General features: G+C 41.1%; 1 protein-coding gene across 1 annotated transcript; it reads left to right on the top strand.

The window, feature by feature from the left end:
• LOC142852614 (uncharacterized) lies at positions 1-19,596 on the top strand. The gene is made up of 4 exons (XM_075977623.1): positions 1-137; positions 14,756-14,882; positions 15,281-15,341; positions 16,115-19,596. The coding sequence occupies exons 1-4, from the start codon at positions 111-113 to the stop codon at positions 18,159-18,161; spliced, it is 2,262 nt and encodes a 753-aa protein (XP_075833738.1). The 5' UTR covers positions 1-110; the 3' UTR covers positions 18,162-19,596.
• Positions 19,597-20,080: the final 484 nt, after the last annotated feature.

The following is a 20,080-nucleotide window of genomic DNA, read 5'->3' as shown; positions in this document are numbered from 1 at the left end:
GGTGCGAGGTTTTCCGGAAGCCGCGTTGCTGCTTGGATTGCAAAGGAGCCGGCGCCAGTGTTTTTGCGTGCCCTGGTGCACGCGCTGATGCCCGGAGCTGTGAGAGGACCATGGGCGAGCAGGAAACCCCCGACATGGTGAGCATGGGATTGCTGTCCCCAAACGGGGACGAACAGATGGGGAGGTTCAGGAGCAAGTTAGTCTGGTCCTTCCCAGGGCTGTGTGGAAATCGGCATCCCGAGTGCCGGCCCTGTGAGTTCCCACATGGTCCGTGCAACTCCCAGGACCAAGACACGGGCCTTTTAATAACTTTGCTCGGTGAGCTACATCTCTTCAGAGCTTTGGGAGCAGGGAATTGCATATAGGAACTTATTTGTCGTCCACAACACCGTGATTTTGATGCATCTGTGGAAGGCAGATTGCCAAACTGGGAGAGGTTTCTCCAGTATCTTCTAGAAGGACGGCCCTTTGCATTTAACCTTTACATTAACGTCCATTTGTGATTAATTTTGTGGAGGTTGTAAAAGGTGTCTCTTGTGTTGGGGAGCACTCCACTTCTTAGTTGTGATGTAGAAGAGTTGAGTTGGTTATATAAAGGAGTTACCAATGTTTAGGAGCCAGTAAGTAAGAAAAAGTAGAATTTAGCTGAGTGAGGGCTGCCTCTAAAACACCCCAAAGATAAGTGTATGCTAACCAGACCTGGGAGAGATCAGAAACCTAGGGTATTTATTTTTTCCACCTGGATTGTTCAGGCATTTGGCTCCAAACTCTTACAAAGGAGACACCTGTGGCTGAAAATCTGCCCATCCCTATATCAAAGAACAGGCATCTAACAAGCTGCTTAAGGAGGTGTTACAGGGTCTCAACCTAACTGATGGCCTGGTGTGCCTTAAAGTTCCAGTTCTCTCTTTGAGAAAAGCATAGTTCTGAGAGACGGGCAGTATGACACCAGGTGACAACTATTTGAAAAGCAAAACGCTGCTGTGTGAGGACTGGTCTGGTTGAACGAGACTTTCGTTTATGACCTCAGGCAGGGAGGAGAAGCATTCTTCCTACAAGGAATACCAGCCTGCGTTCTAGGCCTTGGGAACTTTGCCTAAGGCCTGTATATATTGAGAAAAAACAGAGTTTCTTTTCTAAAACTACGAATTTAGAGCTGGTCCTGGTCTGGGGCCAGCGCCTCTGTGGAGGGTTCCTTTAATCCTAAGAGCCAAGGTCAGTAAGTGGAGCTGTGGTTGTCAGCCCCAAGGCCACTGTAGGTTTAGTCAGTAATGTTCTTGAGATCCTCCATGTTTCCCTCATTCACCAATGTTTGACTATCCTCCTCCTGAGTTTGTCTCATTTTCTGCTTTCTGCTGACTTGATAGCAGTTCCCGATCGCCGTCCATTTCCGCCCTAGCTGTTGTACACTAGATGTTATTCTTCTTAAGGAGCTCACTTGGCATGAGACATAGCTTGTGCCAAACCTTCCTTCCCAGCCCTGCTTTTATCCTTCCCACCTTCTCCTTTTCCTGTTTTTCTCATTCCCTGGCACTTTCCCCTCAGGACCCTGTCACTGAAGAATGATGTGCTGTATCAGGTCACTGGGGACCTTCAGAAATATTTCTGATAATGTCTTTCTGTGTAAACCTCCCATCTGCCTAGGTGACTGGACCTGCAGTCTCCTGTCCCTATTTAAATTGTTCAGAGTGTAACCTGGCGCATGACCCTAAGAGAAATTAGGGATGACAGCAGATGTGGAATGCAGACTCTGTCTATGCTGCTCCTCTGAGCATTAGACAGAGATACATGCAGGCTCTCATCACAGAGATTTTTCTTTATTAATCTCCTAATTGTGTGGAGTGATTTCTCCCTGAGAAGACATAGTAATTCTAAGGCAACTACATTTCCAGCCTTTTACACATGTGTGTCTGTGACAAGCACTGTTCCACCGTCTCAGGTCACCTTGATTTCAGACCGCTGCAATCCAGGGCAATGATCTAATTGTCCTCTGAATTACACATCTAAAATTCCTAACTTAAATGCATGCACCACCTCAGAGATTTAATATTATCCATTGTGTCACGTAGTCAACTATCCGTTGTAATTACAGGAAAAGGGTTTGCATGTGGAGCATGGCTTCTGCCTTCAGACAGAATAGAATAGTTTATTATGTACACCACAAGGAAACAGGGCAGGCGGTCAGCTGCTGGAGTCTCCACTATGAAAAAGGCCCTGAGTGCGGCAGGAGGAGTTACTCTGTAATTTCCCAGCATGTGTCAGTTCACGTCATGTGAATAAAGACTGGCCACATTGGTGTTGTTCAGTTTGGGAAAGTTACCTTGTGCGGTGAATACTGAATTTGCAATTAGGGAGCTCTCCTGTGCAGATGTGCTCAGTCCTGCTTCACACATGAGAAACAGGCCACTGAGTGTTTGTAACTCTGTGTGTCGGGTTAAAATACACTATTTTATCCTTTAAATAAGTGGATTAACCATTTATTGTTAAGTGCGTTGTTGCTTTTATCTCTGTTTGTTTCCATTCTCCAACTTTTTTTCCCCCTTGGCTTTTGGTTTTTTGAGTCAGGGTTTCTATGTGTCACAGCTCTAGCTGACCTAGATCTAGCTCTGTAGACCAGGCTGGCCTAGAACACACAGATCTGTTTGCCTCTGCCTCCTGAATGCTGGGATTCAAGAACACCACCCTTGCCAAACACCAAATTTTCTTGATCATTAAAAATTTCATTCCTTTTTTCTTAAGTGCTATTGGTTTATTTCTTTGTGTTGAGAACAGTATCTCCTGTAGCCCAGGCTTTCCTGGAGCTGTGAAGTTGAGAATTACTTTAAACACTCAATCCTACCTCTGTTGCCCAGGGCTGGGTATACATTTCTGCAACTCCTTCCTGGCTGGGCCTTGGCTGCTGAGTGAGTAGGGTAGGAGACCAGGGAATGAGTGTCCTCCCATGTCTCTGACTTTTCCTGGGAGTTACAAATGAAGAAGGACCTGTGCAGGAACTGAGTTCACTCGTCTAATTTGAAGCTGGTGCAGGCACAGCACAGAAAGGGAATGACAGGAAGGAGGGGAGAGCTTTCCTGCTTTGGCTTTAGTTGATATTAGCAAGGTGGATGTTCCATAATGTCCTGAGTGTCCATTTTGGGGGATACACAGACCAGGACACTCAAGAATCTGAGTAAAGGACTCCCTTGTCATGTAACCAAATTACTGCAGTTATACGAATTCAACTAAAATAGAGGATCCTGGTAAAAAGTTGTTGCCCTGTCTGATAGGAGTGTTATTTTCCAGGTTTAAGATGCACAGGCTGGGAAGAAGGGTGTGAGTAATCCTTGGTGTGCTCTCAAACAATTTGCTAGTCTCTGGAGCATATGGTCCTAAACTTTTGAAATAATTATTTGTGATCAAGTTGCATCACATCCAGAGTTTCTTTCTTGCCTCCAAGCCGTACAAAGACCCCTCAGTGTTTTCTAATCCATGGCTTCTCTTTTGCTTTGACAACAGTCACTGTTTGAATGGGACCTTTATTTTGCTGCAGGACTTCTCAGCTAAAAAGCAAAGGGTTGGCTGCACTGGACACTGAGTGTGTAATATATGTGCACACAAAGGACCCTGTGCCCTAAACAAGGAAAGGTAAATACTCTGGGAGTGTAGAAGAATATCTACTTGTTGAACCCAGTCAGGAAAAGCTCAAAAGAGGCCTGCCTGAGTCTCAGTAGTTGACTGGAAGGCATTACCTGGTTCCAAGAAAGACCACAAACTGATACTACCCAGGCACCACCCAGGAACAGACCATCCAAAGGAAATTCCTAATATTCCAACCATTGTCCATAAGATCATCTGCCAGCACACACCCACCTCTTTTTCACCAGGATACCCCTAGACAAATGTCAGCCAATCAGGGGTCCTGAACCTTAGAAATCCCTTGACACCCCACCTTTGCTACTATAAAAATCTGTATCGGTGTAAATGAAGGCAGACAGAAATTATAAGAATATATTCAGCTTTAACTAGGGAAAGACTCACAGAACCCGTGGTTCCAGCAGAGAACAGGAAAGCAGAAGGAGCGAGGGAAAGCACACCAGCAATATTTATTAGTAAAAAATATCCTCAGGCGACCCCGCCCTACAAACAAGGTGATTGGCTGGGGCTACCCCTACAAAAATCCAACTGCAACTGAGCTCACAGCTCTCTGATCACCCCAATAACTTGGACACAGGGAGATGCTGAATTTGCAAACTTGTGTAGAATAAAGGCTCTTTGCTTTGTATATTTTTGTTGTTGTTTTTCCATTCCAAAATTTCCACTTCCTCCCCTCCTCCCATTCCCCTCCCGCTTCCCCACTCTCCCTCCTCCCTCTCCCTCCCTCCTTAAGAGAGGGCAGGGAACCCTGCCCTGTGGGAAGTCTAAGGCCCTCCCCACTACATCCAGGCTCAGGAAGCTGTACATCCAAATAGACTAGGGTCCCAAAAAGCCAGTACGTGCAGTAGAAACAAGTCCCAGTGCCTTTATCAATGGCTTCTCAGTCAGCCCCCACTGTCAGCCACTTTCAGAGAGTGTGGTTTGATCACATGCTCGTTCAGTCCCGGTCCAGCTGTATTTGGTGAGCTCCCATTAGAACAGGCACACTGCCTCAGTGGGTGGACCAACCCCTTGCGGTTCTGACTTCCTTGCTCGTCTTCTCCCTTCTTTGCTTTTATGTGCAAAATTGGGTCTCCTAGTTGGTTTTGGGAGGTCTCCATGATCTAGACATAACACACTAAAATACAAACTTTCCAGACTAGGGCCCTGCCTGCTGGGTTGGGACGGCAGAGCTGGGAAGACCTGTGCTGTCTGAGCCATTTGATCTCATCCAGTAGGGGAGAGCTTATTACGAGACCCAGTTGTGCGGCCCAGCTAATGAGATACTCTGGCAAGGCTTAGCATTAGGAACATTAGCTTGCAGGTTTTTTCTGAGGTTCTCCTGTGCTTTGACTGTTGGGAGCTGTAAGAAGACCACACGTCATGCCGTGAGAGTGTGGGGTGCGGTGAGTGTGGGGTGCTCAGCACAGGTCTGCTGTTCTGTTGTTTCTGCTGGGGCTTGGATGGAACCTGAGTCAGCTTGTGGGTGTGTTGGTCCTTGAAGAGACCTTGGCAGTGAACCTGCCCTCTGAGCCTCCCTGTGTGGGATTTCCTGGGAGGGGGAGGCTCTGATGCTTGTGATGTCGCTGTCCAGTGTGCACAGACAGACATTGCTTGTGATGTGCGGCGGGAAAATGAATTGCAAAAGGTAAAGGCCTGCTTTCTAGAAATTCTGAATATTGAATTCCACTTTCAGGTTTGTCCTATACATGATACAAGTAGTTTAGGAACTGGTAGAAAGAGATGATGTGGATCAATCTTCAGCCGTACATGATTAGAATGCTTTTGTCTTTCTGCTACCACCAGCCAGCATGCTGGTGATTCAGTGAAACTCAGTTCCAGTGGACGAAAGGGTTTCTGTTCTGCAGAGATCTCTCAGGCATCCATGGTGTTGTGCAGGTCAGTGGAGCAGATTCCACATCTTGTGTCATAATCCATCTGGCAGGAGGCAGATTTTAAATTATTCTTCTGTGTTGTTGTGGGATTGGGCATCAGAGGGCCGGGTTTACCTGAAACCACAACAAGCCGGAAGGGGCTGCAGAGCCACAGCAGGGGATCATCTCCATTTGCAGAGAGCTTTAGAGCACAGGGCGTCTGTCTTTGGAACAAATACCAACGACTGGAGGTCAGAAACAGTGTAAGGGTCACCTTGAGTTAATTTGTAGAAGTTGTGAACTCTGTGTTTATTTAATTTCTATACACGTGGACTCATAGGGGGCGGGTAACACTGGTCAAGACCCCACTTTTCCTGGCTGAGTTTCCTTTGGTCTCTGGATTAAAAATTGACTATATTTCCCTTCCTTTGTTCTTGGCTCTTTCTCTCCATCTGCTTTATTCTTTCATAAATATTAAAAACATTCTTTTTTAAAAAAATATTCTTGATAGGTGTAGCTTTGTTGTAAGTATAGAACTCATATTGTGTTGGTCTGTGTACTGGTGTTTCATAATCCCATTGAGCATTCTGAGTGTTTTGTAATTAGCTTTCCTGTTATAAATTATTGGGCGTTGTCGTTGGATTGTCTTCTCATGAAGGTGCAAACTTATATTGATGGATCATGCTCTCAATTATCATTTGCTTCTTTTTTTATTTATTTTTGATGTTCTTGTTGTTGTTTTTAATCTGTGAAAGGCTTTTGGTTAATTGAATAAAAACTGTTACATATCTTTCTTTTTTTTTTTTTTTTGGTTTTTCGAGACAGGGTTTCTCTGTGGTTTTGGAGCCTATCCTGGAACTAGCTCTGTAGACCAGGCTGGTCTCGAACTCACAGAGATCCGCCTGCCTCTGCCTCCCGAGTGCTGGGATTAAAGGCGTGCGCCACCACCGCCCGGCTGTTACGTGTCTTTGAAGGTGACTCAGCACATATTCTCCTTGGGGATGACCTGACTTCAGATACCAACAATCACATTGGGAAGCTCATACTATCTGCTATTCAAGATCCCATTGATCTGACATCATCTCTTTTTGCAGGTCACCAGTGTATCTGTAGAAGATGGTCTATCTCATTACACAAACATACACAGAAAGTAGTAGTAAACTTGTTTTCAAAAGCGCTTGTAACTTATAGAGCAATGAGAGTAAAATGAGGTGCTTTAAGTACATACTAATTTTTTTAAAAATCTGTTATCTTAAATTTTGTTTTCAAAAGTTTTCTTTTTTTTTTTAAACTTTATTTAACCTTATTTCATGCACATTGATATAACGATGTTAGATTCTCTGGAACGGGTTACAGACAGCTGAGAGCTGCCATGTGGTTGCTGGGAATTGAACCCAGGTCCTCTGGAAGAGCAGTCAGTGCTCCTAGCCACTGAGCCATCTCACCAACCCTGTTTTCAAAAGTTTTCATCTCCTTACTCCGATGCAGGCTACAGGCAATCGTCTATCATAGAACACAACATAGTGTCTAAGTGATCCTAACAGACATGCTTTTCTTTATCACAAGAGCATGAGATCCTTTTAGTGGTCAAAATTATTTTCTAGAAAGTTAAAGTATGAGAAGGCTTCAAGCAAATCTCCAGTTTTGGTGGAACAACCTCCTTGCCCAACCAATTTTCTATGATTGGTAAAGGAGAGAACGGAGTGTACAGGGTGAGGGGTGGCAGTGATTAGTTAGGGTTTGACTGTGATTGGAATCGTACAGTTCTTGTTTAAGGAACCATAATTATTAACACATGGATTTTGAATCTTTAAAACCTCATATACTGTTGTCTCTTTGTCCTAATTAGCCTCAGCTGTCAAGAGAACATCAATTGAGATTGTGCCCAATCAGAACATCTGGTTACAGTGTCTGAGAGAGATTGTGTTCATTCTGATTGGTGCGGGAAGGCTCTTCCACTGAGTTGTCAGTATCTCTAAGCAAGTGGTCCTGGGCTGGATTAGAGGGATGGCTGAGCATGAGACGGTGACTAAGCAAGAGAGAAAGCCAGGAAACCATGTTTCCTCATGTGTTGCCTTCAGTTATTAGCTTGAGTTTCTATCCTAATCTCTCACAAGGAAGATTGTGAGCTAGGGGTATCAACCACATAAACCTGTTCATTATCTGTGTTGCTTTTGGTTAGAGAATTTAATGATGGCAATGGAGAAGAAAGCTTGAACAAAATGTAGCTAGGGGCCAATTGTGCGATACATTGGCATAAATCTTTCTGTTTCTCTCTACATTCTGAGAAAGTGAGTAAGGCAGTATTCAAAAGTAATGGGCTGATTTTTAGATAAAATATTACTTCTGTTGGATGGTTATTACTTATGAGTCAGTCATTCAGGTCTACAATGAAAAACACATCGGTTTAGAAAGAAATGAAAAGTCTGCATTTTGAAAGACAAACATGGTACGTATTCACTCATACGTGGATATTAGTCACAAAGCAAAAGATAGCCAGCCTACAGTCTTCAACATGAGGACAGGAAGCAAGGAGAACCCTAAGAAAAACATTCATAGATCCTACCAGGAAGGGAAGTAGATGAGATCTCCTTTGTAAATTGGCACAGTGGGGGAGGGAGGAAGAAAGGGGAGCATGCAAGATTGGGAAGTTTGAGTGAAGGACAGAGAGGGAGAACAAGGAGAGAGATACCTTGAAAGAGGGATCCATTATAGGGTGAACGAGAAGTCAGGCACTAGGGACAGACACTCCCAAGAAACCACCATTGCCCCAACATAACTTGCAGGGAAGACAAGTGTGAGTCAAAAGTTTTGTCGATGGCTTGGTATCCCAATCGCATCACTAGGAGCCTTATGCGGTTACAGAAGATGGCTGGTTCAGCCTCCATAGTCTTGATTACTAGGAGTTCTCACTGGGTCACCCTCATAGTCCCAGACTGTGCACTGCGCTGTTTCCATGTCCTCCACTAAAAGCTCTACTTTCCAGTCATCTCCCCTGTGCTCTCCACCTCTGTCCCTTTCTTACTCACCTGACCCCTCAGGTTCCCATGCGCACCTGCTCCTAATGCATCCACACGATCTATTTCCTCTTGCTAGGGAAGCCATACATCTCCCCTATAATCCTTTTTGTTTCTTAGCCTCTCTGATTCTATGGGTTATACTGTTATCAACGTGATTGTACCTTGTGGCATGAGTTCTAACAGGCCTTAATAATAGTTGATTTCAGTTTAGGAATGCCTTGTTTATAACCCCTTTTGGGGTGACCTTGTTTGCTACAATTGAAACATTGACATTTTAGGGGTTTGTTTTGTTTTTGCTGTAGATCTGAATGAGTCATCAGTAATACCTTCCAACAGGTTCACTATTGCATTTAAGAAATTAGCCCATTATTTTTTAAGTATGCTCTTTTAATTTCTAGGGGATAGGCAGAATAAGAAAGATTTTGGACCAAAATATCACACAAAGGACCTAGAGCTCAAACTCTTATGGAGTCTATTTAGTTGTGACTGAAATCCTATGATTTCTGTCTCCACTTTCTGCCATTACTCTCCTGGATCACCCTCCTGATCCTGAAAGAACAATCAGGAGGTTTCCCCACCCTCCTGATCCTGAAAGAACAATCAATAAGTTCTGCATGCAACTTTCTATGGTTTTGCCACCTAAATTCTTGCTATCTGCTACGTTTTTCCAAAAGGCAACATTTGTGGGCTCTACCTAGCAACAAATTCACTTTTGGTGTCTCTCTCTCTCCCTCTCTCTCTTTCTTTTTTTAACTTGCTTCTCTGTTGCTGTGATTAAATCTATTAACCAAAGGATTCTAGGGGGGGGGAAACTGGATTATTTAGCTGATTCTATCAGGTTATAGTCTTCCATTTTGGGAGTTTAGTCATATAAATTCAAACTGGTCACTAAAAGGAGATTCCATGGGCAAAGACTGTTTCCTGGATTTCTTCTTCCCTTCTCACTGTCTCATGCTCAGATATCTACCTTTTCCATTCCAGGCTTGTAGCACAATTAATAGAATCTCAGAGATAGATATTAGGGTTCAACCTAAAGTTCAGAAAAGCAAAAGAGTAAGCCACTGGCTTTACCTCAACCCCAGTCTGAAATGGCGATCCCGCCTCTAGGAATCTCAGAATCTGTCTGAGAGCTGTCTCCTCCCATTTTATATTCCTCTCTAGGGCTATTGATAGAGTTCTTTATTATCCTAAGTGAGACAACTAAAACACACATAGACAAAAATGGTATGTACTCACTTATATGTGAATATTAGCAGTTAAGTAAAGTACTGTAGTGAAAACCTTGTATTCTAACAAAATAAAGCTTGCCTGAAATTCAAAGAGCCAAGCTACCTTCAAGTTAATCACAGAGGTCTGTATAAACAGAGAGCGTATGATATGGCCGAGCAGTTCTCGGTAAGCTTTGGCTGTGACTGGCTCCTTTGTCTCTCTGATTGTTTAGCATTTATCCCTACATCTCATTCCCAGGCTTTTATTCTGAACACCTGTTAGAACTTGTGCTACATTGGCACACAACTTTAAGGCATGATTCATGAAAATGTTGATTGTGGGTTTGCAGCCAGGGGCACAGGATGGAGCTGCATATGGTGCTCTTTCCAGGGTCACTGTCCAGCCAGATAGGTTCTTCTCTCTTTTTGCCTAAGCCTCCAAGTGAGATTGGGAAAAAATTTTTGTTACAACTTCTGTGCAACAAACTCCATAGGGCTGAAATTCCATTGGCACCTGGAATTCAAACAGCACAAGACTTAACCACACTTAAGACTGGCTGGGTCTGCCTTCGGGGAGTTAATCGGCTTCTCCCACACAACCCCATGTATTTTTTCCGAAAGCTGCTCCCTCTGCCCTGTGAGTTGAGGGTTTCCCCTAGACTCCCTCTTCTCAGGTTGCCACTCTTAGCTCATGGCTGCATGGGAGCAGCCGCAGCTCTCCTCGGCCAAGCTGTGCACCTGTGTTCTTCCATCCGAGATGCTGCACAGCTGTGTGCTCCACTGTCAATGGTGGCAGATTTTGTAAGAAAACTGGGAATTCTTAAAGAGAGGTATTAGTTGAGAGAAAGAGACTTTTTCCATATTCAAAAATAGGAACACTATTACAATGGAGGAAGTTAGGTCTCTTTATGATAATATGCTAGATGATTTAAAAATAACAATAAAATGAGAGGATAACTAATTTAGATTGGATTTATATATTGTCAATTATAAACTGATCAGTTTTATTATTTCTGTTTTATCACTAAAAAAATTGGATAATATTAGTACTAAGATACAGGTTTTGTAAAAACTTACTAAAACAGATCTTAGAAATATTCGGATTCGCATAGAACCTGTGCTCTTTGATCAGACTTGTTATGCAGCCTTATGCTCCACTGTCAGTGTGGAGCTAGAAGTATGGAAATCTCCCGAGACCAACTTCTTTCAGAGAGATGTTATGCTGATGTACAAAGGCCATCTCTATATAACGAGTCCTGGGAGGAATTACAATCACCTAACAACAGAGACATCTGCCTGGAGAGGCACACAAAATTCCTCTGTCATATGGGCATCCAGCTTCACCTTACATTTTTATAGTATCTACAGCCCTCAACCTCTTTCATGGAGAGATAACTGCATATAGGGAGGAGAATCATTCAGAGAGAAGTTGCAGGGATAGGGCCATCCAAGCCCTTTGAAACTGAAGCCCCGTGAATTTTAGTCAGAGGGAGCAGATTTGATGTTTTTCCTACTGTGCTTCATTTGGTCTTGCCTTGGGCCTGTCCTCCCTTATTGTAGCTCCATTTCTCTCAGAGTATGAATGGTGTGCTGTGCTGTTGTATGTAGGAAAGATGTAACTTGTTTCCTGAATATACAAAGTGTTATTGTCAAGAGATTGTCTGTGTGTCTGGAGAGACTTTGGACATTGGAGCGGTGTAAGGGTTGTTGCAGATTATGAGAATCGTTGAAGTGACTAAATGAATTTTCATCATGGATGACCATTAGTCTAGAGTAACCTGGGTTGTATGTAGTTGATTGAATATAAAGTCTCCCAAATGATGATGTATTTGGACACATACATGTCTTTTGGGGACTTTCTTTCAATTGCTTGTGAAACTTTTATTAAGAAGAGACTTTCTGGATGGTCTTCCTCGTTCGGGGTGGAATATGGGTCTCTATAGCATCAATTCATTTCCTGTTCTTTGTGTCTACTGTGTTGTAGTTGATACTACTCAGCCAGCTTCCTCATGCTGCCATGCCTCCACCATTAAAGACTCTATCTCTACATCACATACCATTCAGTAGAAACAACTGCTAGTCAGTGATAAGTCTGTTTGCTACCCTTCTGCTTTTTAATTGTATGTTTGTTTGTGAAAACTAGGGTTTTCTTTGTGGCCTTACCTGTCTGGAAAGGTACAACTAGCTAGCCCCAGAATGCCCTGAGACCCACCAATCACATTGACTTGGTATTCCAAATGCTGGAATTAAAAGTGGGCCAATATTCCTGGCTTTTTTTGTTTTCACATTGTGTCATGTTCCTGGAAGGTACATGTTTGACCATGTCAAGCATTGGCTGTTAAACTGAGCTTCACTTCTACCTTGAATTTCAAATTTGGCAGAAGATACCATTTGGTTTCACAGGATGTCATGCATTCATGACAGAAATCCTGCCTGAGCCTCCTGATCTACTGCATTGCATGTGCATCACCTTCATCCTGCCTGTTGCTTTTGTTTTAATTTTTTTATGAAAATGAATATTTTAAAAAGAAATACAGGGCTGGAGAGATGGCTCAGCCGTTAAAGGCTAGGCTCACAACCATAAATATAAAGAGTTCGGTTCCCAGCACCCACGGCTGTCTCTCCAGCCAAAAAAAAAAAAAAAGAGAGAAGAAAATAAAAAGAAATACAGGGTTTTGTGGACAACCTTGTCTTGTTCCTGATTTCAGTGGAATTGCTGGGAGTTTCTCTCCATTTAGTTTGATGTTGGCTGTTGACTTGCTGTATATTGCCTTTAGGTATGTTCCTTGTATCCCTGGTCTCTCCAAGACCTTTATGATGAAGGGATGTTGTATTTTGTCAAATGCTTTTTCGGCATCTAATAAGATGATCATGTGTTTTTTATTTTTCAGCTTGTTTATATGGTGGATTATGTTGACAGATTTTCCTATGTTGAACCATCCCTGCATCTGTGGGATGAAGCCAATTTGGTCATGGTGGATGATGGTTCTGATGTGTTCTTGGATTTGATTTGCTAGTATTTCATTTAGTATTTTTGCATCAATGTTCATGAGTGAGATTGGTCTGTAATTCTCTTTCTCAGTAATGTCTTTCTGTGGTTTGGTTATCAGCGTAAATGTAGCCTCATAAAAAGAGTTTGGCGGGCTGGAGAGATGGCTCAGTGGTTAAGAGCACTGGCTGCTCTTCCAAAGGTCCTAAGTTCAATTCCCAGCAACCACATGGTGGCTCACAACCATCTGTAATGAGGTCTGGTGCCCTCTTCTGGCCTGCAGGCATATACACAAACAGAATATTGTATGCATAAGTAAATAAATAAATTAAAAAAAAAGAGTTTGGCAATGTTCCCTCTGTTTCTATTGTGTGGAATAATTTGAGGAGCATTGGTATTAGTTCTTCTTTGAAAGTCTTGTAGAATTCTGAGCTGAAACCATCTGCTCCTGGGCCTTTTTGGTTGCGAGAATTTTGATGACTATTTCTTCAGCAGTAATAGGTCTGTTTAATTTGCTTATTTGGTCTTGATTTAATTTTGGTAAGTGATATTTAACCAGAAAGTTGTACATTTCCTTCAAGTTTTCCAATTTTGAGGAATACAGGTTTTCAAACTATGACCTGATGATTTCCTCCTGTCTGTTGTTATGGCCCTCTTTTCATTTCTGATTTTCTTAATTTAGATAATCTCTCTCTGCCTTTTGGTTAGTTTGGATAAAGATTTCTCTATGTTGTTGATTTTTCACAAAGAACCAACTGTTTGTCTCATTGATTCTTTGTATTGTTTTCTTTGTTTCTATTTTGTTGATTTCAGCTCTCAATTTGATTATTTCCTGCCAGGTAGTTCTCTTAGGTGAGTTTGCTTCTTTTTGTTTTCAACTGTTCTGTTAATTCACTAGTGTGGGATTTTTCCAGCTTCTTTATGTAGGCATTTAGTGCTATGAAATTGCCTCTTAACACTGCTTTCATTGTGTCCCATAAATTTGAATATGTTGTGTGGTCATTTTCATTGAATTTTAGGAAGTCTTTAATTTCTCCCTTTATTTCTTCCTTGACCTGTTAATGATTCAGGTGAGCATTGTTTAATTTCTATGTGTTTGTGGGTTTTCTGGAATTAGTATTGCTGTTGACTTCTAGTTTTAAACCATGGTGATCTGATAAGGTACATTGAGTCTACTCCCTTGAAGGTCCCAGATTCATGCCCCGACCCTCAGCAGTCTCTGGCTCTGGCTCACTCACTCAGCGGTTACTTTCCTGTACCTGTTCCAGTGGAAATTGTTGACTCTGGATCTGGTCAATCCTGATCCGCTATGTCCCGGGACTGGTTTGCTCTTGGCTTCTGCTCCCGGTGGAGCCTGTTTCTTCCTCTCTGTCCTAGGAGTCTCTGTTTCACAAGGTTTTCATCTGCCCGTTTCTAAGTGTTTAAACATGCATGACTTTTAGTAAAATCTTACGATGTTACAGTTAAAAGTAGGGCAGTGCAGGTTTTTGGAAGATGAATATAGAACTCATTGTAGTTACATCAGTAAGACCTTCTGAGTCTTTCTACTTTTTGTTTGCTTTTTGACTGATTTTTGCATGGGAGACAAGGTTTTAATATGTACTTCTGGCTTTCTTAGTAGTGACTGCATAGACTAGACTGGCATTCAGCTCTAAGGCAGATTTACTTGCCTCTGACTTCTGATTGTAGCATTTAAAGGCATGAGCAATATACACAGCCTGCCTATTTTATTTTTATTTTTTGTAGTTAACAATTGTTTATATAATTTCTCTCCTATGTATTCTGTACAGTTGATCTGCTTACTTGTCTGCTTACAATTACTTGTTAAATAGGCATTTCTCTTGCAAGGTGATACCCATTCACAAGGTACAGAAATGATACCTTTTATTCAGGTCTCTTCCAAAGTGACTTGGTAATTACATTATAATGTCTATTTAATTGACTTAAGTTTAGGGAGTACCAGAATTATATGACTATACTGTCAAAGAGGTGTACATTTTCAGTGTTGCCATTAACATGCTTTCTGTTGTACACATGTATGGGTCATTTCAGAATGCAGTGACCTATGATGATGTGCATGTTGACTTCACTTGGGAAGAGTGGACATTGCTGGATCCTTCCCAGAGGAATCTCTACAAAGATGTGATGCTGGACATCTACCACAGCCTCAGTATCATAGGTAAACCTGAATTTTCCGTCATGTTTTTACATAAGGGGACAGCTGTTCCTTAATTTTTGAAGTTCTTTTGTAATTTGATTGAGAAAGAAGAATGAGGTGCATAAATTAGACATGGTTCTGAGGTACAGTAAAGATAGTAATTTAAATTTTGCACAAATTTCCATAATAGGACTGGAGAGATGGCTCAGAGGTTAAGAGCACTGGCTGCTCTTCCAGAGGTCCTGAGTTCAATTCCCAGCAACCACATGGTGGCTCACAACCATCTGTACTAAGATCTGGCGCCCTCCTCTGGCGTGTGGGCATACATGGAGGCAGAATGTTGTATACATAATAAATAAATAAATCTTTAAAAAAAACAAATTTCCATAATATATCATACATTTTCTACTCTATTGTAGGATACAGTTGGGAAGACCATAATATTGAAGAACATTTCCAAAGTTCTAGAAGACATAAAAGGTAATTATCATGTGCAATCTGATAAAAATATGCCTCAGAAGAAATTGTAATGTGTCCTGGAGTTTTTACACTAACCCATAGTGTAAATAAACTCAGCTTCATGTTGATTGATGTTTATTAAAATCTCACATAACCATAAACCTCAATTTCAAGTAGGTGAATTGCATATTCAAGGCATTCTTTTAAGAAAGAAGACCCAAAACAATGCCTTAACAGATATCACCACTTGAATCACAACTCAACCAGAGCTATTCTATAGAACTGCTTACCATTAATTTTACACCAGCCATATTACAAAAGGTATACATGTTAAAGAAGTGATAAGTACATCCTTCCAAACCTTCTAATAAGCAAACAGTCCATAGTAAAGATAGTGTTACTCATAATCTTGACTGTGGCTGTGCTAATTTTACTGAGATGGGCATTTACAATCAAGAGTCAAGGAGCAGTTGTTAAGAGAAGCTCTACCTTCTATAACACATATCTGTATCTGAATTTTGCCATTTTCCTACAAATATGTAAAAAAAAAATCTCATATAGAAAAGATTCTATAAATGGGAACTCTTTAATAAAGTATCTTTCCATCATAGACATTTTGAAAGATACAAAATAACCCAAAATTAAGGGTAACAACATGAGTGTAAACCCAGCGATAAAACCTTAAGATCTGATTCCACTTTACAAATAAATTGTAAAATTTATTTATAGAGATACAAAGATCAATGGTTTATTGAAAATGGTAAAGCTCTTACATGTCTCAAATATTCTTGCAGGCCTGAAATAAATCATACCGAAGAGAAACATTCTGTGTATAGTCAGTATTTTAAAGCTTTTGCATATGACAAACATCTGCAGCGGACTGAAAGCACACTTATTGGAGAGAAAGCCTATGAAGATAATCAATGTGTTAAAGCCTTTGCTTTTAACAAACATCTTCAAAGGCATGAAAGCACACATACTGAAGAGAAAACCTGTGGATTTAATCAATGTAGGAAATCCTTCGCTCATGACAATGCTCTTCAAATATATAAAAGAGCACATCTTAGGGAGAAACCCTATCAATGTAATCAATGTGGTAAAGCCTTTGCTTATCACAGTGCGCTCCAAATACATATAAGAACACATACTGGAGAGAAACCCTATAAATGCAATCAGTGTGGCAAAGCTTTTACACAAAAATGTCATCTTCAGAAACATGAAAGAACATTTACCGGAGAGAAAACCTGTGAATTTAATCAATGTGGGAAATCCTTTGCTCATGACAATGCTCTTCAAATACATAAAAGAACGCATCCTGGGGAGAAACCCTATCAATGTAATCAATGTGGAAAATTCTTTGCTTATCACAGTGCTCTTCAAATACATAAAAGAACACATACTGGAGAGAAACCCTATAAATGCAGTCACTGTGGCAAAGCTTTTACACAAAAATGTCATCTTCAGAAACACGAAAGCACACATATTGGAGAGAAAACCTGTGGATTTAATCAATGTGGGAAATCCTCTGCTCATGACAATGCTCTTCAAATACATAAAAGAACGCATCCAGGGGAGAAACCCTATCAATGTAATCAATGTGGAAAATTCTTTGTTTATCACAGTGCTCTTCAAGTACATAAAAGAACACATACTGGAGAGAAACCCTATAAATGCAGTCACTGTGGCAAAGCTTTTACACAAAAATGTCATCTTCAGAACCATGAAAGAACACATACTGGAGAGAAACCATATGACTGTAAACAATGTGGTAAAGCTTTTACACGAAATTGGCATCTTCAAAATCATAAAAGAACACATACTGGAGAGAAACCCTATCAATGCAATCAGTGTGGCAAAGCTTTTATACAAAAATATCATTTTCAAAAGCATAAAAGAGCACATACTGGAGAGAAACCTTATGAATGTAATCAATGTGGTAAATCCTATGTTAATCCCAATGTTCTTCAAATACATAAAAGAACACATACTGGAGAGAAACCCTATGAATGTAATCAATGTGGTAAAGCCTTTGCTTATCACAATGCTCTTCAAATGCATAAAAGAACACATACTGGAGAGAAACCATATGACTGTAATCAATGTGGTAAAGCTTTTGCACGAAAATGTCATCTTCAAAATCATAAAAGAACACATACTGGAGAGAAACCCTATCAATGCAATCAGTGTGGTAAGTCCTATGCTTATCACACTGCTCTTCAAATTCATAAAAGAACACATACTGGAGAGAAACCATATGAATGTAATCAATGTGATAAGTCCTATGCTTATTACAATGCTCTTCAAATGCATAAAATAACACATACTGGAGGGAAACTCTATGAATGTTATCAGTGTGGTAAAAACTTTGCTCATCAAAATGCTCTTCAAATGCATAAAAGTAAATATACTGGAGAAAAACCCTATCCATGTAATCAGTGTGCTAAAGCCTTTACATGTTGCAAGTATCTTCAAATACATAAAAGAATACATACTGGAGAGAAACCCTATGAATGCAATCAATGTGGTAAAGCCTTTACATATAGCAAGTATCTTCAAATACATAAAAGAACACATACTGGAGAGAAACCCTATGAATGCAATCAATGTGGTAAAGCCTTTACACAACAAGGTAATCTTCAAATACATAAAAGAACACATACTGGAGAGAAGCCCTATGTATGTAATCATTGTGGTAAAGCCTTTGCTTATTACAGTGCTCTTCAAATGCATAGAAGAACACATACTGCAGAGAAACCCTATCAATGTAATCAGTGTGATAAAGCCTTTGTACAACACAGTAATCTTCATACACATAGAAGATATACTGAAGAGATATCATAGTAATACAGTCCAGTGGTGAAGCCTTTGCACGGCACAGTTAACTTTAAATGTTTACAAGAACATACTGTACTGAAACCCTATGACTATAATCAATGTGGTAAGGCCTTTCCTCCCACAGTGGTCTTCAAGTGCATGAAAGAGCACATACTGGAGAGCCATTGCATTGATAAGTAATCTTCAAAATCATCAGAAAAAAAGTTGTACCTCAGGGAAACCCTAAAAATATAGTGAGTGTAACAATGTGTTTCACTTTATAAAGCATTAAACCTTTTTGTGTATAATCAATCTGTTCAAGCCTTTGCTTATTACAATAGTCTTTGAGTACCTATAAAATATCATGAGCATATTATTGTAAAGTATTTGGTAAGCTCTTTACCCAGCACACTTACACTCTTACACAAAAGTGCATTAATTCTTTGGAAATAGTGGACAGTGTCAGTAATTGTTCAAGTTTCATGATGTCATTTTTTATATATTTATATATTTTTTATAGTTTGCCTCTGAAAACTCATGGAAAAAAGTCAATTTATTAATTTATGAAACTCTGTGTAGGATAAAAGGTCCAACGAAAGAAACACGCCCTGATCTTGAAGCTAGAACCAATGAAAGATACACATATTGGCCCTAAAATCAAAGCCAAGAAAGCACACTGTACCCCTGAGCTTGAAAACATGCAAACCCTGTGCAGAGAAACCAACCAGGCCCTGAACACAAAACCTATCAATCACAGTATGAAATCCAGCCTATCTCTGAACTTGTTTTTTCCCTGGAAAAACTCTGCTCTGAAGAGTCCCTGTAGAAGCCCAGAGCGTATACTGTTGGTTTCTGACATTTTCTCATCTACCAGAGGCAACCACTCTCCTTCATTCATACCTCCAAAATAAATCCCTTGAGCCAGTTTTGGGTAAAGAACTTTTTCCTGACCAGAACAGAATCCTTGCATGGTATCTGCCTTATAGAGCCGAGCAAAGAAACAAGGGACATCTCTGATGGGAACCCCCCTGTGGAGCTGTGCAGAGAAGCCAAGGATACCCCTGCTGGGAAACTCCGTTAGGGGAGCACAGCAGATGGCAACTTTACCCTGGATCCAGAGCAAACTACTCCATTTCTTAGTTGAGAGAAGCAGAGAAATAACATTTGGGCACAGAACTGAGTACAAATGAACATCCCTGCTGGGAAACTCCCTAGTGGAGCCTAGAAGGGAAGTCCTGGACAGCTCTGCTGGGATGCTTGCTGGGGGAGCAGATTAGAAAAGTGATGGACAAGCTTTCTGGGAAACTCCCTGAGGGGAGTGGAGTAGTACAACAATGGAATCTCTGCTGGGAAGTTCTCTTAGCAGAATGGAGTGGAGCCCAGCCCTAATGGCCCTCTCTCAGAAAGGAGCAAGATTCCCACATTATGCAGGGGAAAGTCCCCAATCAGAACACAACTTCAGGTGTGGCCTGACTTTCTGACAGTCAATATTCCTTTCTCCTCACAGCTTTTAGTATTCAGGATACCTCCCCTTTACAGTTTTATGTACAGCCTGACTTTTCCCAGCCAGCATAACTTATTTTGGATACTTTCCCTCCATAGCTTCAGTTATAGCCTGACGTCCCAATATTCGGGATTCCTTTATCCTCACAGCTGTAGATACCCTTAATATCTTCCCTTTACAGCTGGAGGTATTGCTTGACTTCTGACAGTTAGACTATCTTTCTCTTCAGAGATGTAGATACCCAGCCTACTTCCCTCCACAACTTCAGACATAGCCTGACTTCCCAACAGTCAGGACACCTTTCTCCTTGCTGCTGTAGATACCCAGGGTAACTTCCTTTCACGGCTGTGGGTATAGCCTTCTTTGACAGTCATGGTACACTTTCCTGTAGATCAACAACACTTGCAGTATGAATATAAATGTTATTGTAACCCTTTTTGAT

The sequence above is a fragment of the Microtus pennsylvanicus genome, chromosome 6 (assembly GCF_037038515.1).
Source record: "Microtus pennsylvanicus isolate mMicPen1 chromosome 6, mMicPen1.hap1, whole genome shotgun sequence".
NCBI classification, from domain to species: Eukaryota; Metazoa; Chordata; class Mammalia; order Rodentia; family Cricetidae; genus Microtus; species Microtus pennsylvanicus.
Note: the sequence above shows the minus strand (reverse complement) of the source record. Positions and strands in the feature narration are given on the sequence as shown.